The following is a 27,443-nucleotide window of genomic DNA, read 5'->3' as shown; positions in this document are numbered from 1 at the left end:
GGCATAACATAAAAAGGTGTGACTTTGTACCAAGTCAAATAGCATCACAGAGTAGATTTCAACAGAGACAAATGTCAATGACGTATTCATAATAAATATGGGGGGTGGGGCTTGAATCTAAGCAAGTTCTAGCTCTCAAATCTGTATGTGAATTAAGAGAAGACCGCCACTCTTCCATTTAGCCACAGAGCACTAGAGAACAGTTGAGGAGATCCAGGAGGCTCCCTGGGAAGACATGAGGAGACCCTCAGCCCTTTGATGGTTACATCCACCCCATGGGTACCTTCATTGCTACAGGAGAGACCCAGGGCTCTGGTGTGATGTATGTTCCACAAGTGGCTCGTCTTCTGGGGGGAAAGTAGTTTCCCTACTGAGAAAAAGCAGTACAGAAAATATGTACATATTTTACTCATTTAATGAGCTCTGAGTGAATGTGATCATCTGTATGTGCTGGTCTCGTTGCTGAAATGTGCGAGCTCTCGGGGTCTGCCTCCTGAACATTTTCAACCCTCTCATGACTAAAACAGAAGAAACACACAAAGTGTGCAGGAAGGCAAACTAACTACAAAACTAAAACCCATGGGGAGAAGATGTTCTGTCTGGGACTCCTGTGGGACATGGCCAGCATCTACCCAACGTCCTCCTGTTGAGCTCTGTCTGTGGGACTCAGTGTCTGCAGGATGTGATGTTCTCCTCGGGCCATTTTGTTGACAATTCCAATTTTAGGATTGCAATGTAACAGTGTCTCATTGTTTGTTCCTGGTTAGGCTGTCCATATTCCTTTCTGAAACCACGTCTTGTCTCCCCCCATGGCCAGTAGGAGGGCAGCACCTCCCACCCAGATGGCTCTGGTCCTTCTTGGGGAAGGCTGTGGGAAGTCGCACCTCTCTCTGGCTGCCTTCGTGAAACTTAAGCGAAGGTCTGTTAGACTCATTTGGAAAGAGTTTCCTGAGACTTGAGTATGGAGTGAATTCAGTAACACAGTCTGCTGCGTTTATAAATTAATACATGTTGTTGGGCTTGGGCAAGCACCCTTGACCCTGCTCTCAGGTTTCCTAGTTATCTGCAGAATTCCCCTTCAGTTAAGAAATGTCTTGTGTATGTGTGTCTATCTGACACCTAGATTTTTATTTGAAGTGCCTCCCATTAGAGAAAATGGGAACTAAGTGACTTTCATTTAAGGAAGTCCCATCTGCCTATCATCTTAAGGAGAGTTTAAAAATGAGAAGGAAGAAAAGAACCGCCAAAAAAAAAAAAAAAAGAAGAAGAAGTAATTTCCTCCTCGACAATTATTTCTGAATAGGAACTTGAGCAATCTTACTCAAGAATGTGGGGGTTTTGTCCCAGAGAACATGCTCAGGAGGGCATAAACTGATGCCTGCCCTGATGGTGTGTGGTCTAGCACAGGGCAGCCCACCACACGGCAGAGAGTGCTTTCCTGCCCACCCCAGCCCCTCCAGGCTTCCTGCAGCTTTCCTGGGGTTTACCTCCGTTGATTTGGTCTTGAGTACCTGCTGCTTCAAAACACCGGCTGTCCTCTTCTCTTTGTCTTTATCTGTAGGTTGTAACATAAGGCAGAGAGCTGACACTCACCCCTTGACAAAGAAACAAATACAGGCATACTTTCTGTCAGTGAAAGAGAGAGAGAGATGTAATATAGGTCTCTATATACCTATAGTTGTCGGCTGAATTATGTTCACCACCAAACTCATCTGATGAAACCCTAACTCACAGTGCCAGAGAATGTAACCATTTTGGGGGACACCTGAGTGGCTCCGTCGGTTAAGCAACTGCCTTTGGTTTAGGACATGATCCCAAGGGAAGAGCAAGCTGAGGGAAGAGCCCTCAGGACAAACCAACCCTGCAGATACGTTGACCTCTAGAACTGTGAAAAATACATTTGTGTTGTTTAAGCCCCCCAGTGTGGGGGATTTTTGCTGTGGTAGCCCTAGTAATATAAAGTGTGTGTGTGTGTGTGTGTGTGTGTGTGTGTGTGTGTTCACGCACGCGCACAGATGCAGACAATGTGAGGAGGTGATAAAAATTTGAGCGGTTAGTGGCCAGGCAAAGTCTTCTCATTGAGTTAACTCTAAATTGCTGAGTCATGTGATTCTGTTGCCCAGGAGAAGCCTCTTGTCAAGGATGGTGAGTGAAAAGCCCCATCTTTTCCGATCCTTCCATCCATCCATGGAGCCCTCACAGGAATGTTAGCTCCCCTCCTTAGCACCAAAGAACCAGAGGCAATTTCTGGAAGATGTAGATTTGAATTCCAACTGTTTAGACTGAAATATCCACACTATCAGCGGCTAATAACTTGGAAAACTGAAACGATGGGAATAGGAACATGAAACACTCTTCCTGAGTTTGAGAATAGCATTCTTTTTTGAATTGCCTCAATATCCAGGAAAGTATCTTGCCCATTGCAGGAGGGGAAAAAAAAAAAAAAATATATATATATATATATATATATATGTGTGTGTGTGTGTGTGTGTGTGTGTGTAAAATATATATATAATATATTTTAAAATATAAATATATTTATATAAATGTATTTATATGACTTAAAAATAAATTTTAAAATAAATATATATGCATATGCATACACGTACATGTACATATACATATACATATGTATATATTGACTGAGGGAATTCAGATAATATCAGGACTAAATTTATAGAAGTGTCCCTGCTCCGCTCCTCCCATCCTCGGAGAAAGTCATCCTTTTCTGGAATTTGTAAATCTCCTACTCAAAGTTGTAGACACTCTACCCTTCAACTTTGCATCCTGAAGATTCCCTTACACATAATTTGTATCCCTAGGTACTGATTTTTTTAACATCCACCACTGACCGATTTTTATTTTACAACTCTACAGTCTATTTGAAATCGTATTATCATATTATAATGCATGGGAAAATGCATCAGGGGCTCATGGTGAGAAACACCGTATCGCCACAGAGCTTCTCTAAAATACAGACTGCCACACAGAAAGAGATGAAATCAGTGCTTTTTAAAGTCAGTCCTTGCAGGGCAATGCACAGCTGTCCCGTGGCACAGGAACAGAAGTCAAGAGAATGACGCACGGAGTCACTATTTGCTTCAGGCCTCTCTATCCCTGAGTAACCACCACCCCAAAACTCCATCTCTCAAAACAACAGCAATTTCTGATTTCTTCTGATCTGCGGATGACTGAGCAGCTCTCCTCTGCTGGCTTCACTGGGCTCGCTCGGATGACAACGTTCTGCTGGAGAGTCACTGAGGTCTGGGGGTTGGTGTTGGCTGTGGTGGGGGGAGATTGGCCTCTCCTCCTCCAGGAGGCTACACTCATCCCCCACGCAGCCTTCTCAGGGCTGCACTCAGGAGAGCAATGTGGAAGCTTCCAGTCCATGGGAGGCCCAGGCCCAGAACTTCCGTGACATCTCTTTTGCTACAATCTCCTGGTCAAAGCAAGTCATGAAACCAGCCCAGTCTCACAGAGTGGGGAAGTAGACTCTATCTCTTCGTGGGAGCAGCTGCAGAGAATGTATGCCACATTCCATCAACCACAAGATCGCAGCGGATTCAAAATCACCCCACTTTCTCACTTGGTGAGCAAAAAGGGGTGAGTCAGGGAAATGGTTGTCCTGACCCGGTGCTCTCCTGTGGAGGGAAACTGAGGCCCAGTCTTCCTTCCTGGCCAGGAATGAACCTGCTGCGTCTGAGGGGGCCTGGTGCCCCCAGCTGCAGAAAGAATCCAGTTAGAGACAACAGATCTGTTTGCCCAGAGAGTTATTGCTGATATCCCTGCTTCTCACATTTGGCTGCATATTGGAATTCTCGAGAGATTTTAAAAAATATTGATGTCTGTCTGGGTCCCGTCCCCCAAAATTACAATTTCACTGGTATAGAATATGGTCTGGGGATTGGGGATTTTTAAAAGCTCCCTAGGGGGTTCTAATGTGCAACCAAGTGTGCCAAGGACCGGTGTTTAAACTTGAAACTGCCTTGTTTCAGTTGGCAAGAAAGACTCCGCTTAATGCTTATTGACTCTATCTACCTGCTCATTAGTGATGTGTAAGTAGGAGGGTAATGTTACACACACACACACACACACACACACCATTCTGGTAGATAGTGATAAAGGAAACTTGCTCTCAAGTGTCTAGGGTTTTGCAGATGGATATATTTTGTGGAGAACTGAATACTTCTATGAGGAATAAGATACCCTGTGGGCAAACAGTCAACTCTAAGTTTCAGAACAAGCTAGAATGTCTTGTGGTCCATTTGGTTTCCTTACCCCAGGGCCACTGGAAGTGAGTCACCAACAGGGGAATACCACATTGATCTGAAAAAATAAAAATAAAACAAAGCCAGCAAAGCTTCTATATAGTTACGTCTTGGGACTCTGAGTTGAGCTGTAGATGCCTTCTCTGTCTCTGGCTACCTCATAAAGGTACTTGGAATTATCCTGAATGTGAAAGTTTGCAACGCTCCTTTGGAATGAACCTCAACTTTTTATCTGATAAAAAAAAAAAAAAAAAAAAAAAAAACCAGCATTGAGGGTTACCTGGCTGGCTCAGTTCCTGGGGCATGTGACTCGTGGTCTCAGCATTGTGAGTTTAAGCCCCAAGTTGGGCTTAGAGATTACATTTAAAAAAAAAAAAATCTAGGGGCACCTGGGTGGCTCAGTGGGTTGAAGCCTCTTCCTTCAGCTCAGGTCATGATCCCAGGGTCCTGGGATTAAGCCCGGCGCCGCCGGGCTCTCTGCTCGGTGGGGAGCCTGCTTCCTCCTCTCTCTCTGCCTGCCTCTCTGCCTACTTGTGATCTCTGTCAAATAAATAAATAAAATCCTAAAAAAAAAAAAAAAATTTTTTTTTAAATAATAAAATAAAATAATCAGACAAACCAGCACTGAGCATAGTAATTGGAGTAGAAATATGTTGAAATATCTGATAAAAGCAGAACTATATATAACTTCTACTGAGGAACCCACTATTTTACTCATTCTTAAAAATGAACATTTGTGCCCCCTTCCTGCTGGGCCCCAGGGCCTGATTCAGCGTGAGCATGAATGTCTCCCCTGGAAGGGCCTGCAGGCTAATTTCAGGGCCAAGACACAGAAGTAAAAGCCAGAAAAGTGCTAGAATTGTGGAATAACCCAGTGTTTATAAAAGTGCCGTGCAGTCAGCATGTGCCCGGGCAAGCAAAAGTCTGCAGGAGCGTCGCCCGGGACCTCGTTGGGAAGGCTCCCTCCAGGCCTCTCCCAGAAGAGCTGAATGGGATGCTCTGGGGGTGAGGCCCACGGTCTGTGTTTCCCGGAGCGCTCGGGGGATGCCAACGCGTGTTGCAGGTGGAGCGCCACCGCACTGCACGTGTGAAAAGGATGGTCCTTGAACATTTCCCGAAGGTCTCACAGAGGTTGCATCTCCGAGGAAGGGTATCAGGGCTCAGTTTTGCAGTCCACATGGAACACGTTGAGGAAAGATGCAAGAATGTGTGAAATTAGAACACCACAGGGGCCTGGTCCTTTCTCTCCAGCCCCCAAAGAAGAGGGCCGAGCAGTTGTGAACGCCAACTACGGACACAGATGACAAGACAGCCTTCCGCGGCCTCGCGTAAATGTGGCTTCGCTCCGTTCCCTTCCACTCCTCTGCCTTTCTCTAAGGGAGGCTGTACCAGGATCACCAGACGCATCAGGCTTAGCCTTAACGTCCACACAAAGTCTTTTCACCTGGGTCACACGATGTTTTATACAACACCCCAGCACCGGTCCTAGACTGCAAGTCAGAACCATTCTGGGCAGTCCCTTTCAGGCGGGGTTACAGTTTCGACGGAGACCCTTCCCTCGTCTCCCCGAGGGGGAGCGGCATGGATGCAGGCCACACGCCGCATCTGTCTCCAGCCACCCCACCCTGCACCCCAGCTCCCCCGAGCCAGAGCTGCTAGGCCATTAGTGGGACATTTTCTCGGGAGATGCCAAATAAGGCACGGCATCTGAGAAAGGGACCACAGGCATTCAAAATGACAAATAGTCTTCTTTTTAAAAAATTTAAACAGAGAGGCAAAAGCCCTGGGTATTTTTTTTCTTTTCTTCATATGACAAATAAAAAAAGAATTTATTTTTTTTTTAAGGAAGTAAACAAGCATCTCTTTACAAAGCACTTTGAAAGGATGAAGCCAACAAAACACTTCCCATCATTTCTACTTGTCCAGATTTTTGACAAAGGCTGCACGTGAAATTTGTGGGCTGCTAACAAAGAAACCTCATTTTCCTAAGTTTCTCTCTTTCTCTTCAACAGCTAATCTGCTGGGTTATGTCGAAGTTTAGCGATGTTCAGGGTTGCCGACACACTCTTGTTGACGTCGTGTTTTCTTTGTGAAATTTTTCAAGTCAAAATACCATCAGAAAGGAAGGACTCTTTAGCTTTTTAACTGGTATCTGCGAGCAAGCTGGAGCATTGACCATGAGTGACACTGGCATCGGTACCAGCAGCGAGCCACAGATCATAATCTCCTAATCTCAGAATATTTTATTTTTAATTCTTCATCTTGATCTCAATAAGTGAGGAAGCCAGTTTTAAAAGAACATTTTGTTCTAGCCTTTCTTATTTTTCAAGCCAGCTTTCTGAAAACGCAGAGTGTTCTTCAAGCATTATTTTACGCGGAGGCTGTATTTGTCTTCCAGTGCAGAGATGCATTCGTTATCACGAAGATCTCAGAGGCAAATTTAAAACATGCGCATCTACCGCAGAAATGCAGGCATCTGCAGGTACAGCAAATAATTCTGCCCAGTGACACTGCAATATTTCAGGGACACCATGGTCCCCGCAAACCTCAGAGACATCCAGACAACCCCCAAATGACAGCATGAGTTAAAATCTGACTGGAGGACAGCTCTGTTCCAGGAAAAGAAATAAGCTTTAAGGACACGGACTGGATTTACTCTAGGCCGGACCACGTCCCCGCCTGCCCTCCGTCCCAGGCTGGGAAGGGTTGGACATCTCTTCCAGCCCCTGTCACACACCCACAGACCTTCCTCCTGGTTTCTTAGAGGAGATGCAGCAAGGAGCTTTAGTTCTTCTTCTTTTTTTTTTTTTTTAAGATTTCATTTATTTATTTGAGAGAGAGAGAACACGCATGAGAGGGGAGAGGTCAGAGGGAGAAGCAGGGAGCCCCATGTGGGTCTCGATCCTGAGACTCCAGGATCCTGACCTGAGCGGAAGGCAATTGTTTAACCAGCTGAGTCACCGAGGTGCCCCAGGACCTTTTTTGTGATCCTTCACCCAGTCACTGTGTCAGCACCTGGCAGATGACTGGGTCCCGTGCCTCCGTTCGATGGTGAACGGCACCAAGGCCCAGGCTGGCCGGAGGATCCTCGAGGACAGCAGCGAGTTCGCGGCAGACGGCAGCCGAGCCCTGGGTGAGTGTCCACTCCACGGTCCCTCAGCTCTTTTTTCCCAGTCCTGCCTCCTGGGCCTCCTCAGCCTGCGTGTGGTGTGGAACACGGCCCCAGGACAGTCATGAGTCCACGCGCCTGGGGCAGACAGAGCTAGAGGGTCCCGGATGGGCCTATGTGGAGATTTCCTCCTTCTCGAAGGGGCGGTTTTGGTCCAGGCAGGGACAGAGAGACAGTCAGTTGCCCTCCAAGCTCACTGACAGAAGTTACCATCCCGGAGGCCAGGGTCCCAAGTCCACAGTGCGGGCATCCCGTCAGCCTGCGGGTCCCCAAGGCAAGGCCTGCAGGAACACGTCCCCTCACACCAATCACAGCTCGCGTGCACGGCTCCATCCCAACCAAGAGAAGGTCTTTCTCCGGGAGACAAGCAGTCACGCAGCCTAAGTCACACGGCGATACATGTTATCACAGGCATACGATACCTCTAAACATACAGTGAGAGTCAAGTGCTTCGTTTAATAACACGGTTTTCATGTGGAAAAGAACCAAAGTAAAATGAGTAATAAATGCCAGCCCCGTGCAGAGTACTTTGAAGGCGCTCGTAAGGACAAGAGGGGAAAATTGGCCCCTGCTTGCTGGAGGCACCCGTGGAGCTGCTCTGGCAGAAGCGGGAAGGGAGCCTCCTCTCTTCTGGAAGAGTCTGTGGGGTGCTCTTGGAGAAGACGGGACTTGAAGAGGACTCAGTGGGAGGAAAAGGCAGCTGCTCTGAAAGACAAACATGTGCTGACCAGCATCCCAGCGGGGGAACAGCTTCCTCACAGGCCTGGAGAGGCAGGAGTGCAAATTTAGGGAACGACAACAGACCCTGACAAGTCAAGGAGAGTGGAGGAGACGTGATCAGAGAAAAAGGCTGAATAGCTTTTTAATTTTTTTTTTTTAACTTGAAGAACTTTCTGGAAGATCAATGTATCAATCAGTCATTAGGAAGCCAGGCAGTGGCTAATGTAGAAGTCCTCTAGGAAACCGTGTCATCTCTGGGAAAACAATCCTGTTTGCAGGAAAGAGTTGCTATCACTGCAATTAAGGAGTGGGGGGCTCCATGCCACTGGGCGGTCAAGGAGCAGAGGGGAAAGTGAGCTGGGAAGTAAGAGGCTGGTCCTGGAGTTGGTGCCCGACAAGCATGGTGGGCAACTAGACACACAGTGGCCAGGACTGAAGTAGTAACTGAGCTCACTTGGCACAGAAATCTCACCCTGACGCAGGGTTTATCATCTAGAAAGTCGCCACAGTAGAAACAAAGCCAATTCTTGGAGAAAAATCGGTTGTCTTCAGAAGTTAATAAAAGTCCTGGGGTAAGAAGCAGCCATCTTGCCGGTTTCTGCTTGCTAGCAAAAGCCACGTAAGTTCTCTTTCCCTGGTCTGAAAACTCATGTTGCACAGGACAAGAGCTTGCTTTTCTAAGGAAATTGTAAGGGGCAAGACTACAGAGAGAGTGAAGCTGATCCTTCCGTGTGTGTGTGTGTGTGTGTGTGTGTGTGTGTGTGTATGCCTGCCTCTAGATTTCATACTGTATTTACAAATGTTTCTCCTATGGCTGGGAAAACTGCCAAACTTACTCTGAGATTTTTGGGCCCAGTGCGGCAGGCCCCACCCCTCCCACTCTGTCTCCACCGTGGGAACCGTATGCCAGCTAAGCCAGCACTAACCGTAGGAGGACATGTCCTCCATCTGCCACCCATACTAAACAGCTCATGGCGACTTTCCATCAGTCACAAACACACCTATTAATTAGATGGTGACTGTCAACATCTCCAGAGGCTCCAAGAACGCCTCCCTTTGGGGTCCCCTATCAACGACCCAGCCAATAAGAAAAAGGTATTCCTGCTTTAGAAAATGGCTGGGGTCCTGACACACATTGCCATGGCCCTGTTTCTGGCTCACATCCGCCCCAGAGAGCTCAGGACCTCCCTTCTTTGTCGAAGTGGGGCATGGTAGGTTGACGGAAGAATTGTTGACAAGTGGAAAATTCTAATCTGTCAATGTAACAGTTTCAGCACGTCACTGAGCCTTCAGTGCTATTTATTTTTTAAGATGACATAAATTGTGTTTTCTTTATGATTATTAAAGAAACTGACCGAAGGAGGGGCACCTGGGTGGCTCAGTTGGTTGATCAACTATCTTTGGCTCAGGTCATGATCTCAAGTTCTTGGGATCGAGTCCCTCACTGGGCTCTCTGCTCAGTGAGGAGAGTGAGGAGTCTGCTTCTCCCTCTCCCTCTGTTCCTCCTCCGGATCATGATCTCTCTCTCTCTCCCAAACAAATAAAATCCAAATGAAGGAGGGAAGGGGAAGAGGGAGGGAGGGAGAAACAAGCAGAAAGAGATTCGAAGTTTCAGGACAATGGCTAGATCTGACTCTCTGGGTTAGGTAAGAAAGTTCCCTAGAAGGATTCACCAGGACTCATCTGGCATAAATGGATGAATAGGTCTAGCTTTCTTGTTTCCATTTGTAAATGAATCCCTTGAAGGATGATCCTTGAGAGAAACTGGAAAGAGTAAGGTTCAAACCCAGTGGCACGACCTTGGGAGAGCTAACGTACCCCTGAAGCCCCAGCTGTCTCCTCTGTAAACCTTGGAGATTGACATACTCAGAGCACTGTTTTAGTCATTATGTGAGATAAGGGACTTGAAAACACTGCACTGTATACAGCACACAGTAGGTGTTAATTAAATAAGTAGGTCTCACACCCCAGAACGCAGAGCTAAGGATGGCTGCCCAACACCAAGGTGATGTTTAAAAGAACATTTCCTACTGAGATGATGAAGGCTCAGGGGTCATTTCATTTCAAAAAGGCTTGTATGCTTGGGGCGAAAAGTAGGGGCTGGCAAGGGCTGAGCAGAGGAAGCTGAAAACTCTCTTAGAATGGGATGGAATTTAAGACAGGAAAATTTTTGGAAGGTGGGCTCCCCTTCGACATATCCGGAAGCCTTCCGCCAGAACAGAGAAGAGCTTACTCGGGGAGGGCCAAGTCCTCAGCACAGGAGGAACTGCAGAGCAATCATAAAAAAAGAGACAATTTGGTGGGGGTGCTGTGGAAGTGAAAACATCAAACTAGGGACAGGACATTACATTAGTTGCTCACTTAAAACCTATTCAGTCCTGAAATTCAATGTCAACAAATGTCCATGTCTAGTCCCATAATTCAGTCACAGAATAAGATGAGGAAGAAGAGGGGCACCTGGCTGGCTCAGTCGTTATGCATCTGCCTTTGGCTCAGGTCATGATCCCAGAGTCCTGGGATCGAGCCCCACATCAGGCTCCTGCCCAACGGGAAGCCTGCTTCTCTCTCTCCCACTCCCCCTGCTTGTACTCTCTCTCTCACTGTCTATCTCTCTCCTTGTCAAATAAATAAATAAAACCTTTAAAAAATAAAAATTAAAAAAAGAAGAGGAAGAAGGGGAGGAGGAGAGAGGAAGAAGAAAATTATACTAGGTTACAGGAAATTTTATACCCAATGTAATTTATAGAACTTGCATTTTAATCACTTCTTCTTTGTAAATGTCCAAAGTCACCACAATAGCATTAACAGACATGTAAACCATTATTCCTCTTTCAAGAGTTGTTACTGAAATAAACACATTTATTTAGGTTTAATTCTTAGTATATTTCATAATAAATTTAAAAACATGATTCTCTACATAATAAAAAAAATATTACCCCAGCAACAATCAAATCTCACTTAAAAATTCAAAAAGTTCTGGCAGGGGTGGGGCACTTGGCTCACCTAGTTGGTAGAACATGCAACTCTTGATCTTGGGGTCATGAGTTCGAGCCCCATGTACCCATATTGGGTACAGATTACTTTAAAAAATGTCAGGGCCCATTGGTGATGGTTAAAAGGTGAATTAAGATTTTTTTTTAATTCAAAAAGCTTTGGGATTACATATCCACAGATAAATAGTACTTTCCTTATATCCAACTAACTTTCTCATTTTTCTCCATTGCCATATTTTGATGGCTGAATTTATAGTGAGGGACATTTGTGTCATTAGAGGGACTCAAGCAGACTCCCCACTGAGTGTAGAGCCTGAGAGGGGTCTAGTCCCATGACCCGGAGATCATGACCTGAACCAAAATCAAGAGTCAGACACTTAACCAAGGGAGCCACCCAGACACCCCTTAAAATTTTTTTTACATTTTATACATCAGGATTCTAGGTTTGTCTTCCCCTGACTATAGAATTGCATGGCAAAACAAAAGCAAAACCAATTTTTAAACCACCAGTAGAGGGGCACCTAGGTGGCTCAGTGAGTTAAAGCCTCTGCCTTCGGCTCAGGTCATGATGCCAGGGTCGTGGGATCGGGCTCTCTGCTCGGCAGGGAGCCTGCTTCCCCCTCTTTCTCTGCCTGTCTCTCTGCCTACTTGTGATCTTTGCCTGTCAAATAAATAAATTTTTAAAAATATTTTTAAAAATAAAATAAACCACTAGTAGAAGGTGTATTGTGGGCTATAGTGCATAATAGAAGAAAAAAATATGGTCTCACTTGAAATATTTAGATTGAGGACTGAGGCATTAAGTTGTTAGAGCAATGCCAACATTAAATTTCTTAGAAAACCCCGCAAAATATGCCATATGAAGAAAAAAATTTCATGAAATACATATTAGTGTAAAGAATGACTAATTTACATGTAAATGCATTTGTTCAGAAATTATTTCCTGAGTACTTACTACCTGCCTGTCTCTAGGCTAGGAAGCGCATATATGCCCTTTTTGATAATAAAAAAAGTCAATGAGTCATTCTGAAGGTTTGTAAAGGCAGGAGAGAGGATGAAAGGCAGGACTGTGCACAGACTCTGTGGGGTCACAGCTAGAAACTCTGGTTCTGTGGCAGTTTTCAGAGAGGGAGCCTCCAGCCGGAGACGTGAGCACCACCACCAAAGCACTGAGTTAAGGGCAAATTTTAACCGCTCTGTGCTCCAGGCTCCCGAACAATGCCTAATCATGACTTCGTTTTGGTATAAAGACAATAGAGCGATCAATCTGAAAAAGTCTTGGAATTTAAAGTCTTCTGATGATGAATCAAGACAAGGTGGTTTTAATTTTTTGTTGAAGAGTGACATATGTGCAGAAATGTGAAGAGGACACGATCAGTGTCCAGATCAGGACGTGGAGGATCACAAAGCCATCTCTGGCCCCCGGCGGTCCCTACCCACCCCAGGGATATTGGTATAACAGCACAGAGCTGGCTCCTAACAGTGCGGAGGACTTTGCATTCAAGGTGTGCTCCTTTGTGTCTGGCTTCTTTAGCTCAATGTGATATGGTGAGACCCAACCACACTGTTGGATGCTTAGTTATAGACCACACATGCTCAGTGCTAGGGAACACTCCACTGTGTAAAGATGTCCCAATGGCTGTCACATTCTGCTCCTCAGGTACTTGAGTTATTTTATATATAACCTTTAAGCCATAGAAAAGACCAGAGATTTTCTCTTACCCAGAAAGGATCCTCAGATGAATTCTCCATCTCCTTTCTACTTGAAATAGGTCTGATCAAAAGAATTTTGGGAATGCCTGAGTAGCTCAGTGGGTTAAGCATCTGTCTTCAGCTCAGGTCATGATCTTCGTGTCCTGGGATCCACCCCTGCATCAGGATCCCTGCTCAGTGGGGAGTCGGTTTCTCCCTCTCCCTCTGTCTCTCAGCACCCCTCCCCCCGACTCACACTCTCTCTCACTCTCTCAAATAAATAAAATCTTTTTTTTAAAGAAAGGAATTTTTGGTTTCCCTTCCATGTCACGATTAGAGATGGTCTAACTACAAATTAAGTATTAACGATTTTAACTAGGCGTTAGGGAAAGGAGACGGGGAGTTCATATTTTGGCAGCTGGCTTTAGTGGACTCTTCCTAATTCCAAAGGAAACTGATGGTGATCGTTCCTCAGAGGAGGCAGAGGGTCCGGAGGATCCCGCCCCCACAGGATCGCTGGGCAACATATGGGGACTGATGAACGGAGCAGACGGTGGGTGGAAGGGACACAGCACCCAAACAGGATACAAAAGCAGGGTGCCCGAAATCACTGCATGAAATAAAATTATGTTTATTACAGAATAACACAATTTCTTATTCACACATCCCACCTGTGACATTAATCAGAGCCTTCACCTATGGGCCATATGTCATCTTTTCCACCCTTAGTAGTTTATAGATTTTTTTTTTTTTTTTTTTTTTTTTTTTTACTTTTGAAGTTGTCAAAAGAAGAAAAAGAACAGAGCTGCCCTAAAAGGAATGAGGAAGTGAGAGCTCCCCAGTGTCTGGCTAGCGATGTCTGGGTGACAACCCATGATGTTCTTTCCGGTCTCAGTAATATTCTGAATTTCCACCTGCCCCCCCCCTCTCGTTTATAAGGCAGAACACGTGAAGTTAGAGCAGTTCGGTTTTCCTCTGTCCGTGGATTAGTACGAGCAGAGTGTTATGCTGTTTCTCCCGTTTGGCACGGTTCCCCGGAGATAAGAGAACTCTGGCTGGAGGCCCTCTGAGGGTAAGTACCATAAATTAATATAACCGGCAAATTAGCTAGCTGGCAGGTCTTTGAGAGCACCTCCAACAGAAAACTGCCGTACCCCAAAACATGCCGCAAATCACGTTAAAGAAGCGGAGCACTAAAAGCTTATCTTCAGCGTGAAGCCTGCACTCTTCTGGTATAGGAATTCTATCAATGTTAACTTTGTTTCACGTTCACTGCAAGTAGCATCCTGGGAATAAGGGCTTTGCTCTGGGGGCTAGAGGAGCTAATCCGTGAAGAGCACTTTACACAGTACCTGACAACATGAGCTCCTCCTCCCCCCCAAAAAATGTTAGTTATCATATGATTGTTAGATTATCTGTTGATGGGAATGGAATAAATGAATAATAAAGTCTGGCATAGTAAAGATATTGGGTTTAAAAAATTTAGAAATAGGTGTGCTCAGGCGCTGTTCTTGATAGCTGAAGACAGCTGGTAACACATCACAGACTTTGAATGAAAACTTTTCTATCTAATAGTTTCAGAGTTTGTGTTTTGGCCCCAAAACTGGCCAACTTATCACGGGTCTCCCTCCTCATTCTCCCCCATGTGATTTCTCATAGACAGAGCCAAGGCCACACAGAAGCAAAATTCATCCCTGGACAGTCAGCCCCAAATCTAATGAAGTTGAGAAGCAGCTGCAATGCTGTGCGTACCCCTCTTATATTTCTTAATTCATATTTTCCAGAGGTCATAGTTAAATGAGCTTTACCTAACTTAATTTTTTTCTCTTTCAGTCAAAAACACTAAATGCCAATAACATGGAGACATTGATTGAATGTCAGTCAGAGGTAAGAGAGCAATTTTTAAAAATTTTTCATCTTCACTGTGAGAATATGGAAAACTTTCTGTTTCTTTGAGTATTCTTTGGATTGTATAATTCTTAGAGTAGAAAATTAACATTCTAAATGTAGTTAATTAAATATACTAATCAGGGGGCGCCTGGGTGGCTCAGTGGGTTAAGCCGCTGCCTTCGGCTCAGGTCATGATCTCAGGGTCCTGGGATCGAGTCCCGCATCGGGCTCTCTGCTCAGCAGAGAGCCTGCTTCTCTCTCTCTCTCTGCCTGCCTCTCCATCTACTTGTGATTTCTCTCTGTCAAATAAATAAATAAAATCTTAAAAAAAAAATATATATATATACTAATCAGGGCCTATATGATGATAATCAAGACTGTATTACTGATTCTAGAAGTTAGAAAAAATTCATGGGACTTTGACTAATTTTTAATTTTTAAAATTTTTAATTTAAATTTAACATAATTTTGATATGAATAAGATGTTGTATATGTATTTTGTGGGGAAAGATTGGGTAGATCTCCTCAGTCATTTTTAACAAAAATAAATATATTTTTTAGAACAATATCAAGGAACATCCTCTGTTGGCATCGTGTGAGAGTGAAGATAATATTTGCCAGCTAATTGGTGAGTTTTGAAAACAAACCGTTCTTTTATGTAAGTGCTAACAACAAGTGTTCTTGGTTTGCAAAACCACAGTACTCTACCCTACTAGGAATTTCTTTTTTTAAGTGTTCTTTTAAAGACCGCAGAACATTAACCCTTCAATGGCTGGCAGACTCTGGCTCGCTAGAGCATCCCCCAGCTTTTAGTGGGGTCAGATCTCCTAGCCCCGTCTGTTTTGACAATTAAAGCAGACATCCATACGAAGAATAGACAGTTCCTTTTCCCTTTTCTTCCTTCTCTAATGAAGAATGAATGTAAGAATCCATGAAACAATTTGTGCTGAGCTCCAACTCCCAGAAACCCACCATTCACTGTTTTCACAGTTTTCATAATGTGTTTCGTATTACATAACCGCGACCCAGTTCTGCTGAGCTGTAAGGGACAAACCACTTCTCTGTCCATCCTCTTGCACCTGCCAGTGTGGAAACATACTGCAATGCATTCAGGAAACAGAGCTTCTATGTGAAGGGGAAAACAAGACAGGGGAAAAGAGGGAAAATAAAAAGAAGGAAACGTGTGAGATGCGATGCCCATTGCACACATGTCTTCAGGATTTTGCAAAGATAGAACATCCCACTAATGTTTTACTGATAATTCCCAGCCGCCGGGTCTAGGTTCAAGCCTTCCCGTGGCCATTTGTGCCCGCCTTGTCCTCAAGCAGCCCCAGGGGAAATCCTGAAGGGGACGGCAGACAGACGGATGGAGCTCCCTCTAGTGGCTGGTTGGTGCTAGTGTGGCTGCGAGGTGTACTGGCCTGCCCAGCTAAGGGCCTTCAAACCAATCTTGAGCAAAGAGCCCATTCCTTTTTATGGGTCAGTAATATTCTTCTGTATTTAAAGACCACATCTTCTTTATTCATTTATCCATCAATGGACACTTTGGTTGCTTCCATGTCTCGCCTATTGTAAAGAATGCTGCAATAAACATAGTGGTGCACATAAACTTTTTGAATTCATGTTTTCTTTTTATTTGGGTAAAACCTAGCAGTAAAATGCCTGGATGGTGTGGCATTTCTATTTTAATTTTTTGAGGAAATTCCATATTGTTTCCCATCGTGACTGAAACTAATGTAACATTCTATGTCAACCAATCTTCAGTTTAAAGAAAGAAGATCTTGAGCAAGTCACTTCCTCTCCTGTTAAGGCTAGTTTTCACTGCCAGTCAAAGGAGAAAATTAAAATAATCTATTTCGCATGAGAAAAACCACTATAGTTATTAAGGTCAATATATGAAGATGGTTGTTTGGGATCTCCTCGGCTAGTTTTGCTGCTTTTCTGCAGCAAACAGCCAGTGAAGACTAAAAACAGGAAAGGTGGAGGCTTTGAGGAACCTGGGTGTTGATATTTAAGGGCGGTTGCTCTGGTAACAATGTGGTTGTTTTTGCGTTCATTTTGCTAGATTAAAATTCATGCCCTTTGCTTTCTCAGTTTTTCAAAGTCATTCCCCCCTTCCCCTGTGGCATACCACAGATGATATTATGTGGCTGACAATATCAATTGTCTTATATGGAGCTTTATTAATTATTTTAATAATTATTTAATAATTTAATAATTATGAATCTACTTTTTCTCTTTGCCTTTTCCTGGCTATAGAAATTAAGAAGAGAAAGAAGGTACTGTCCTGGCCCTTTCTCATGAGAAGGCTTTCTGCTCTGTCAGATTTTTCTGGGGCTTCAGAACCTGAATTGAAAACATCACTGTTTGATCAGCCGTTGTCAGTCATCTGTGGGGAGGACGACACACTCCCCAGACCCATTCAGGTAGGTGCATGTACCCGCAAACCTACTTCAGGTTTTTGTCAGATGTGAAAAATCCTTGGGAGTTCTAAATGTCATTCTCATGCTAAACTTGCTGGGGCCAGTCTTTAGGTTTTTCCACTTTTAGAAATGGTGTTTCCAATATGAGTGCAGTCAGGAGACTACGGAACTACTTATATTCTAGACATCTATACTTCCATCTTCCTGATTTCGTGGAGTTAGGAATGCTAAAAGATGTGTAACTTCTGTGAAGTCAATGGATGGAGACATAGTATCAGGTATAAAGTATATGATCAGAAATCCAGTGTTTATACAGAATGACTTGAAAGTAGAGAGAATGGAAATAATTTTAGAATGCACAAATTAGAGCATTCTCTTCTTAGAAAAAGTAGCAGAGTGGAGGGAGAAAGTTGATAACAATGGGGCTGTGAAAACCTGGCATTCGTGGTCTCTTGTAAAGACTGTGTTGGTATCACAGAGAACTGCCTTTTAGGGAGAGGATTCTCTATGACAGGTGAAGTTTGCTACTGTTCACATGCACCGTTTCAATACTTACACGTAGATTTTTCATAGAGTAGTAGCAGCACATGGTTTTGTGTATTCAAAGTAAGAGTAACCCTTTCCTATTCCTACATCTCTTTCCTACAGGATATTCTCACTATTCTGTGCCTTAAAGGACCTTTCACGGAAGGGATCTTCAGGAAAGCAGCCAATGAGAAAGCCCGAAAAGAGCTAAAGGAGGAGCTCAACTCGGGAGGCATGGTGGATCTGAAAAGTCTCCCTGTGCATCTTCTGGCGGTGGTCTTTAAGGTGAGGTCACAACATTGCTGCCAATAATATTCCAGTGGGCTCTGACACATTAAGTCTCTGAAAATAAGAAACGGGCCCTTCTCCCTACAAATCAAAGTAAACTGATCTGGGAGTTTACGTTTTTTAGTTTTGGTTTTAGTTTTTTAAGAAGCCTTTTATTTTCTTATATGAACATCTCTGTGTCTACAGTCCCAGATTCCAACAGAGAATGATACAGTACATTCTCCCCAAATGCTGATGAGAAAAGGCCAAGTCCATGTCCCTGAAGCTGGGAGCCCCTCAAATGATGGCCTCACTCTGTCCATTGTCAGGAAGCTGCTGAGAGATTTCCCTAGAGTGAACAATGCAGAAGAAGGGGGGCACAGCCTGTGGTAGAATGATCAGAGGGTCCCTGAGCTGGACCAGGCAAGAGGAAGATGAAGGTGCCAGGCCATGTGTAGCCTAACCAGGCCCAACCATTCCCCTTTCATCCTCCAGGACTTCCTCAGAAGTATCCCCCAGAAGCTGCTTTCATGTGACTTGTTTGAAGAGTGGATGGATGCACTGGAGAGGCAGAATGAGGAGGACAAAATTGAGGCCCTCAAAGAGTAAGTGGCCAGAGTCTTTGCCAGAGGCCAGGCCCTCATGGTCTCCATCTTCCGATTCTTCACACAGTTCTCTGATTAGTTCAGGAATATTGACATGTTCAGGGAATCAGAGTGGAATTATTTATCTACACCCAGAATAAAAGTCATGAGGTACAATAGACATTCCTTTTAAAGTAGTTTTAGCCAAAGGAAAGGAAGCACTTTTTCAAAGAGGAGAAAGTGAACTTCAATATTCACAAATCCCAAGAGGTGGGGGAACCTAAAAACATTAGTAGTTCCAGAAGGTTTGAGACAAAATCATAGAGGGAAACCTCAAAACAGGCTAAGTAGCCAACTGTAGGAATGTGGGGTTACCCTTAGCCTAATAGATTTGTGTCAAGCAAGGCAACAATTCCCATCCATTAAAGCACAGGAGAACAATCTGGAAGGAATTGTTTTGATCATAAAATTCCACAGCATATTTCATAGTCTCCTCATTAACCAAAATGAAAACTATAAAAAAAAATTCCAAAGACAACAAAAACAATTACACTTGTAAATGCAATAGTAAGCTTTTAGCTACTAGGCAATCTCAAACACTAACTTCAAAATATCAGCACTTTGGCCGAATGCCGTGAAAGTCTCCTTGTTATGACTATTCTAAGTGGCTAAATATTTCCAGTGAAATAGTTATTGAATTGAAGGCATTAGAGTATCTGTCCCATATTGAAAATCCTAAGATTAATGCAAGTTTCTCCTAAAGACATTAAGCTCTTCCATAATAGTAACTTCTTAAGTGAAAACGGTCCCAATGTTAGAGTCACCATTGCGTATTTTGAAAAAGCGAGGCTTTACCTGTCTCATTTATTATCATTAGTACCAATGTTCCCATTTAAGTGGTGACTTGACCATATTTACAAACATGCCCTTAGAAACTGCTTTCTTTTCCATAAAGATTTCTTGGAATGGCATAAAAATGGGTAATCTTTGTGTGATGATCACAGATCAAGAAAGGCAAATGATCGTGCTCTCAAAATACCAGTCTTGCAGTGGTAGAAAGACATTCTGCAGGGCTGCAGGATTATTCTACAAAACAGTTTCCAAAATGGATTCAACTATGGAGTCTGTTGTAGAAGGATTCCCAATGTAAGATCTATACAAATAAAGGAATGTGTTATTGGTGTCCTAACTATAAAGACCAGTGTCTTAGGTCTTTAAGATCTCGTGGTTAAGGAGTTTCATTCCACATCACTTGCCACTGGAAGTGTCCGAATGAACATTTCACAGTCTTACTCATGACAACGCACCTTCCTCATTTTGAAGGAAGTCTGGGTTAAGCAGAAACTTTCAACTTGCTACACTAAAACTGAGACAGATCATTAGCCTTCTCTAAAACCAGCTTCCCTGAATTTCATTCCAGGGTTGCAGATAAGCTCCCCAGGCCCAACTTCCTGCTGCTCAAGCACCTGATCTCCGTGCTCTACCTGATCAGCAAGAACTCCGAGGTCAATAAGATGGACGCCAGCAATCTGGCCATCTGCGTCGGACCCAACATGCTGACCCGAGAGAACGACCAACACCTGTCTTTCGAAGCCCAGAAAGACTTGAACAATAAGGTTTGTTCAGGTCTCTGTCTGAGAAACTCCCAATGTATGATCTCACCATCTGTTTGAAAAAGGCAATGGATAAGATGCCTCCGAGTCTCTCCAGCTGACTCAAGCTCGCAGTGAAATATGAAATGCAAAATGCTTTTGTCACAGTTCTGCTCGCTTGGGTTTATGTGTTTAATGAAACGGAACAATCCTGTCTCGTAGGATGACAAAGGTGTCCTTTGTTAAAGTTAAGTCTCACTGTCTCCTAAGATAGAAAAGCCCTTCTGTTTGGTTGGGTTTTTTTCATTTGTGCATTGTACTCTGTCAGTCCAACTATCAGTTTGGTAAATTCCTTATTTAAATGAAAATTTTAGTTAGAGGGGTTTTTTTTATTCTCAAAAAATGTACATCTGAAAAATAGCTTTAATATATATGATTTTTACCAATTTCCTGTAGGTTCTTTTCAAACACATAAAGATCTCGTGTGCACATTTTGGCACCTCCCTGACAGTGAACCCTCATTCTATCCCCATTCCTTCCCCCTCTTCCTTTAAAAAAAATGGAAGATGTCCGGGACGCCTGGGTGGCTCAGTTAGTTAAGCAGCTGCCTTCAGCTCAGGTCATGATCCCAGCGTCCTGGGATCGAGTCCCACATCGGGCTCCTTGCTCCGCAGAGAGCCTGCTTCTCCCTCTGCCTCTGCCTGCCATTCTGTCTGCCTGTGCTTGCTCTCTCTCTCTCTCTGATAAATAAATAAAATCTTTAAAAAAAAAATGGAAGATGTCTTTAGGCTGAAAACTTGCTTCTTTTTCCTCACAGGTTAAGATATTGGTGGAATTCCTCATCGATAATTGCTTGGAAATATTTGGGGAGAACATTCCAGCACATTCCAGTACTGCTTCTGATGACTCCTTGGAACACACTGACAGTTCAGGTACCGTATGTGTTCTCGATTGCTTGTGGTTGTTAGGGGGGCGTCCATTCCAGTCTGCCAATCACGTAGAGTATCTCTGGTATAGGAAGCAGAAGTTACCCACCCAAGTCACCAAATCAAATTAATAGGATGCCATTAACATGGAAACCTGCTCTCCAGTTTGCTGCAGTCCCCTCACTCAGCTGACACGCCTTCAGCTTCTTTCTCAATCATAAAGAACTGCTGAGTTTACTAAGTTACCTTTCGCTAGAGGGTTGTTTCCACATAATGGGACATGGGTCCATTAAAATGGAATGGATCCAATCAAAGAGCTATCCAAAGGATTAATTTTTTTTAATTTAAGGTCAACAAATGTTCAATGAAAACATTGTTTTGTGCCTTTTCTCATGCTCATTCTCTCACTCATATTTCCTTTTCCTACTTCTCTTTGCATCCCAGAAGGAAAGAAACAAAATTTTAATGTGACAGATTTCTTTTGTATCAAGCCCCAGAGTAGCTTCACCAAATTACCTAGTGCCATCCTTGATACAAGTAGGGTGAATGGTGGTACTAAAGTTTATTTCTCAAAGAAACTGACCCAGAAACTCAACTGTCCCTTAACTTCCTCCAGACGCGTCAACGCTACAGAATGACTCAGCCTATGACAGCAATGATCCTGAGGCAGAATCCAGCGGTGCCATCAGCTCCCCAAACAGGCAGGTGCTCTTGGAGGCAGCTGCCGACTGGGAGCCCAGAAGCCCACAGCTCGCTTGGGAGTTGAGCCCGGAGCCCGTTGTCAGCACTGTAGCCAGGCTGAAAAACTCCCTCAGGGAACCAGACAGAAGCTACTCAGAGCCCAACATGTCATCCTCCCAGGAGAGCCTTGAGAGCCAGAAAACTCACCAAAAACTAACACAAAGTGAGGACGACTTCACCATGGCCCAGGCAGGGGCTTGTTTGGAAGGTGAGGAAACTGAAGACCCATTTCCAGAGGAGGTGTTTCCTGCCCCTGAAGGCAAAACCCAGAGGCCACAGGACCTGAAGGTGAAGAACTCGACTCAGGGTTTGGGGTTAATGTGGGGACTGGCACCCAAAGCTGCCTCCAGTGGCTCTCTGGATGCTTCCTCTGACAGCTCCCCCGTGGCTTCTCCTTCCGGTCCCAAAAGAAATTTCTTCACCAGACATCAGTCTTTCACAAAGACAGAGAAAATTAAGCCCAACAGAGAGATTAAAAAACATTCCATGTCATTCTCCTTTGCCTCTCACAAAAGAGTGCTGACCAAAACTTCCAGCTGTGTGTCTGTGAAATCCAAAGGCTTTACAAGAGACCAAGTAAAGAAAGGCTTTAAAAAAGAAAGCCAGCTTGCTGGGCGAATCATCCAGGAGAACTTTTCTGAAATTCAGGGCCAAACAGCTCTAGACTTTAGCTCCAGATCCTATGCCCTCTCAGTAGAGGATGTGTTCCAGCAAGTGGACCAGAGAAGCCCTGGGAGTCCGCCATCTTATGAAGAGGCCATTCGGTGCCAGGCATTGGACCTCTTGGACTACAGGGGCCAAACAGTTGGCAGCATGAGGGCCAGAATGCTCAGCCAGGACACTCAACTACCACCTCTCCTACCTTTGTATCACAAAGGGAACTCAAGAGATATATGCAGTCAAGAGCCACTTGACAGGCACAGACTATCTCCCAGGACTGAGAGTTGGAAGCACAGCAGGACTATCCACGCTTCTATTGAAACGATAGGACAAGTGACTGTCACAGGGAGACCGGAGCCGCACCATCTGAGACCTATGTCTGAGTCAAAACAGAAGACTGAGCTGGACCACCTAGTATGGCGATGTAACCAGCCGGCCTTTGAAGCTGACCAGCTCCAGTATGCAAAAGAATCCTACATTTAGGAAGACCAAGCAGACACCATGGCTTGTGGTATCTTTGTAAATGCATGACTGTATGAAGAACTGCTTTAGACTCTGTGTCCAAGAAAGTCAAGAATAAGCTCCTTTAGAGAAGTAGTGTAAGCCCTCCTCAGTGGGGCTAGCTATGTAGTGTCTGTGTGTGCCTGAATTTGTGCAAAATGTAGCAAGTGTATAAAATGTGTATAAAAGTGTATAGAAAGTATATAAAATTCTTCAGTGAAGACAAGGTGTTAGGTGCAAAGATGTCTACATGAGTGTGTGTATATTTGTTTGTGAACTTGTAGTCAATGGCACTGCTGTTCCCTGCCTCCTGGGGCACTTTTCTATTAGTGTTCAAAAATAATTTTTCTTCTATTTTCATGTTGCCTTAAATGTCATGCCATTTTTCGTATGTTCCACAAACCCCATTTAGGGGAAAATGTTTAAATCTCTATTAGAAGTTTACTCCTGTAAGCAGCTTTGGGATATTACTCACATGGTAAGAAAAAGGAGCAGACTGCAAGGAATAGACTTCGGTGTTTGGAGTTATCAAAGGCACTACAAACTCCAGTAAATGAAAAATATATTTGTTAAAATTTATGAAAAATACTTAAATTGTCCTTTCAACCATCTTTTTCAATTTGGATAGATGAGTAAAAATGCAATACCTCAATATTAACTGATTTATAGCACTTTGAGTTTCTTGGTGGCTTAGTAATGTCTTCTCCAACAGTGTGCAGGAAATTACTTTATTTGATTGGGGACCATATATAGAATTTCAGTGTAATCTCACTACAATAAATTGTCTTCCTTGTTTCAAAGTAAAAATGTTCATTCTTGACTGATATACTGCCTTCGCTCCCTTGATTCCATAGAAACCCAAGAAAAGCATTCACACATTGGTTCATTCAACATTTATTGAATATATATTCATTACTCTAGGGTAATAGGTTGTCTGGGACCTTGTCTTTAGAAAGAAAAGATGAATCCAGTTCTCCGATGGTTTGCAAATCCATAAAAATGTACCTACTTGAAGCCTTTTTTTTTCAACAGTAACTCAGAGGCTAGAAAATTTAGAATGCAGGGGGTGCTTGGGCAGCTCATTCAGTGAAGTGTGCCTTCAGCTCAGGTCATGATCCCAGGGTCCTGAGACTGAGTCCCGAATCAGGCTCCCTGCACAGCAGGGAGTCTGCTCCTCCCTTCCCTCTGTCCCTCCCCCCACATTTCATGTTCTATTTCCCCCCTTCTTTCAAATAAATAAATGAAATCTTTGTTTAAAAAAAGATGGTAAAAATAATTTAGTATGCAAATACAGGGTAATATAGTGAATATAATATTTCCTGTTGAGTGGAATAAACTCTTCAGTACCTTTACAAACCTTATTTTTACTATACTCAGGTTGTTTATTCACAAACATAATGGTAAAACATTTGTCATATATTAGAACTTTAATGCTCAACAGTTAGGATATTTACCTAGTACCTTGGAGATATTAGACTTCTATTTTCCTTATTTTATCAACCTCTTTCATAAAACACTGTGTGTTTTTTATTTGTTCAAGAAATATTTTTGCATTGGTCAACCACCCGATGGTGAAGACCTATTACTCTTTTCAAAGGAGATTTACTGATAATGTGGTAAAAAGTTAAAAATGTAACCCAGATTGCTCAAGGCAATATGCTCAGACCTCAAAATGTCATTAGAAATACTTTATTAAAGGGCTCCTGGGTGGCTCAGTTGTTAAGCGTGTGCCTTCGGCTCAGGTCATGATCCCGGGGTCCTGGGATCAAGCCCACATCGGGCTCCCTGCTCCGCGAGAGGCCTGCTTCTGCCTCTCCCACTCCCCCTGTTTGTGTTCCCTCTCTGGCTATCTCTCTCTCTGTCAAGTAAATAAATAAAATCTTTTTTAAAAAATACTTTATTAAGTACAGCAAAAGTGTACAAACTTCAAGGAGCAGACACTCCCCTCTGCTAACTTCACAAAAATAATCCTCTTCCAGGGTCGGACACGAATAGTAATGGTTATAATTTTTAGCACCTACTGTGTGCCAAGCACTCTTTAAGTATTTCAGGACTAAAACAAGCCTAGCAACTTCCTACTGAGAATCAGAATTCTCATCAATAAACAACTAAGACTTGGAAGTCTCCAATCTATTCCACTTTACCACTGACCTGACCTCTGTATAACCTAACTCAGATCACAAAAAACCTGTCCTGAGTTTCCTTATTTTAAAACAACTCGTGTGAGACCAAGGTCTTCTACCTATCACATGTAAGTAGTGCAGTTGCTGGCAAACACTGAAGAACTTCTTGCAGTCAAGCAGTCAAGCGGATGTCATTAATGTCGCTGTCTTTGTGGTGTGGTGACCACTTCAAATATCGCAGAGTGGCCTTCCCACATCTATCCATGGAGTCCACTGGTTTTAGGATTGCCCAGTCTGCTGGCCAAGCCCATTAGTTGGCTGCGGCTACCATAACAAAATATCACAAACAAGTAACTTAAACTATAGAAATGTATTGTCTCACAGTGCTGGAGGCTAGAGCGGAGATCAAGGTATCAGCAGGTCGGTTCCTTATGACGCTTCAAGGGAAGGATTTGTTCCAGGCTTCTCTCCTTGCTCAAACACAGCCGTCACTCTGGGTCTCTACATTGTCTTCCCTCTGTGTGTAATCATCCCCAAACTTCCCTTTCTGGAGGGACACCCCCAGTTAGTCATTGGATTAGGGTTCTAGTGATCCCTTTTACCTCTTTATAGTCACATTCTGAGATACTATGAGTTAGGACTGAAACAAATGAATGCAGAGTGGGGAAGGACACAATTGAACCCTTACACTAAGTTTCACCAAGTAGTACTTCATGAGGCCTTCCTTATGCCAACAGTTTTTAATGCTTCACCATAACCAGAGGGCCCAAGCTTATGGCATGATTTAGATATTAAAATGATACTCTAAGTAGGGCACATGGTGTGATGAGCACTGGGTGTTACACACAACTGATAAATCATTGAACACTACATCTAAAACTAATTATGTACTATATGTTGGTTAATTGAATTTTAATTTAAAAAATATATATGTTCTTATGAAGGGCCCAGAAACACCAAAGTCCTATCCTCCATGGATCTTCTAGGCGCCACAAAGTCACAAATGGGACAATCACAAGTGTGCCTGACACCCCAACGCAAGGCATATGGTAACATCAGTTTGGAAGTCAAGGGCTAGGTAGGGGTTGAGATTAAATCCAGGTCTGATTTCTAGCTTCTGAGCCGCTGGGCCTCCCCAGCATCCATGCATTACTTCCTGGGCCTAGTTTAAGGACTCTGGCCCTCTTACCAAGTGAAAGATGAGGGAGCATGTACAGTTACTGTGCCCGCTGGGAAATACGCAGCATTCACTGCCCTAGAATCTGACTAAAAAGACTAGAATTTCTTCCTCTTAGGGAAGATAAGGAATTTCCTCTCCTCCTATAAAGAGGGAGAGAAGTAGGTTGCCACATGCCATTGCCAGCCTCCCACATGATGCTGTGTGATTACCTGTGAAGACATGCTATGTCCCCCTGACCCCAAAACCACCCACGACATGGTCCAGAATTTTGACTTGTTCATGTTAACCAAGGCTGGGTGCTTATGCTGGAGTTCAGCCAAACTGAAATCATCTCAGAGTCTAGAAAATATGACACCTGTGTCACATGGGATCCCCAAGCAGGTGAAGTGACAGCCACGACTTATGTGCTAATCAAAGAGATAGCACATAAGAGATAGCACATAATAATGGCCACAGTGCTTCCCATGATCACAGATGCGAATATCCAAGGGCAATAAACATGATTTACCCTGATGCACTATTACAGGAATAAATTCTAGCTGCATTTTCCTGATTGGGATCTCACTAGAATGACTGCCAGTACATGCCTTCCTCTTGAAGGGTCAAGTAGACAGAAACCCTCATCAGATGGGATCTCACATATTTTGAGTTTCTTTTTTAATTGAATTATATAAGATCTTAACTCTTTATCTGCAAAGGGAGAGAAATAAACTATACACATTTTGCTAGGGATGGAAGTGAATCACTTTTGGGGGGCCATATTTTAAATCTGGACTGAGATGCTGCATCTTTTCTACTCCAGAGTACAAATTAAATGTGAAGGAGGAAAAATCAGTGGGATGAAGTGCTGCCTTCTCCTATTAATAGACTACAAAGAGGGCCCCCTGGGAGATAAGCAAGGCTGCAGAGTGTTAAGTCTTGCCGGAAAAAGGAAATGCAGAATGATACCATCTCTGTAGGAATGGAAAGACATTGTGTTAGCAAAAGAGTACATGACCCAATTCACAGGGCCTGAGTCCACACCCCAGATAGCCTAAAGTACTAAACTTGTCTGAGCCTCAGTTTCCTCATCTGTACAACGTGGGTAACTGCAACACATCAGTTGTGGGAGCCACATAATAGAAAATTGAAATAACAGAGGCTTAAACAAGAAGTGGGTTGTGCTCCCCATTAAAAGAAGAGCAGACAG

General features: G+C 43.7%; 1 protein-coding gene across 1 annotated transcript; it reads left to right on the top strand.

The window, feature by feature from the left end:
- The first annotated feature begins 13,447 nt into the window (after positions 1-13,447).
- TAGAP (T cell activation RhoGTPase activating protein) lies at positions 13,448-23,775 on the top strand. The gene is made up of 10 exons (XM_059401364.1): positions 13,448-13,914; positions 14,502-14,586; positions 14,676-14,729; positions 15,294-15,360; positions 16,992-17,158; positions 17,804-17,965; positions 18,443-18,552; positions 19,952-20,147; positions 20,941-21,055; positions 21,666-23,775. The coding sequence occupies exons 2-10, from the start codon at positions 14,560-14,562 to the stop codon at positions 22,931-22,933; spliced, it is 2,166 nt and encodes a 721-aa protein (XP_059257347.1). The 5' UTR covers positions 13,448-13,914; positions 14,502-14,559; the 3' UTR covers positions 22,934-23,775.
- Positions 23,776-27,443: the final 3,668 nt, after the last annotated feature.

The sequence above is a fragment of the Mustela nigripes genome, chromosome 5, assembly GCF_022355385.1.
Source record: "Mustela nigripes isolate SB6536 chromosome 5, MUSNIG.SB6536, whole genome shotgun sequence".
Classification (NCBI taxonomy): Eukaryota; Metazoa; Chordata; class Mammalia; order Carnivora; family Mustelidae; genus Mustela; species Mustela nigripes.
This window is presented reverse-complemented; position numbering and strand designations above follow the sequence as displayed.

Excerpts from the sequence above, each read along its gene's own strand:
- TAGAP (XM_059401364.1), top strand. The coding sequence starts at position 14,560 with ATGAAGTTGAGAAGCAGCTGCAATGCT. Across the intron at positions 14,587-14,675 it reads TGAGAAGCAGCTGCAATGCT|TCAAAAACACTAAATGCCAA; the intron begins GTGCGTACCCCT and ends TTTCTCTTTCAG. Across the intron at positions 18,553-19,951 it reads AAAATTGAGGCCCTCAAAGA|GGTTGCAGATAAGCTCCCCA; the intron begins GTAAGTGGCCAG and ends ATTTCATTCCAG.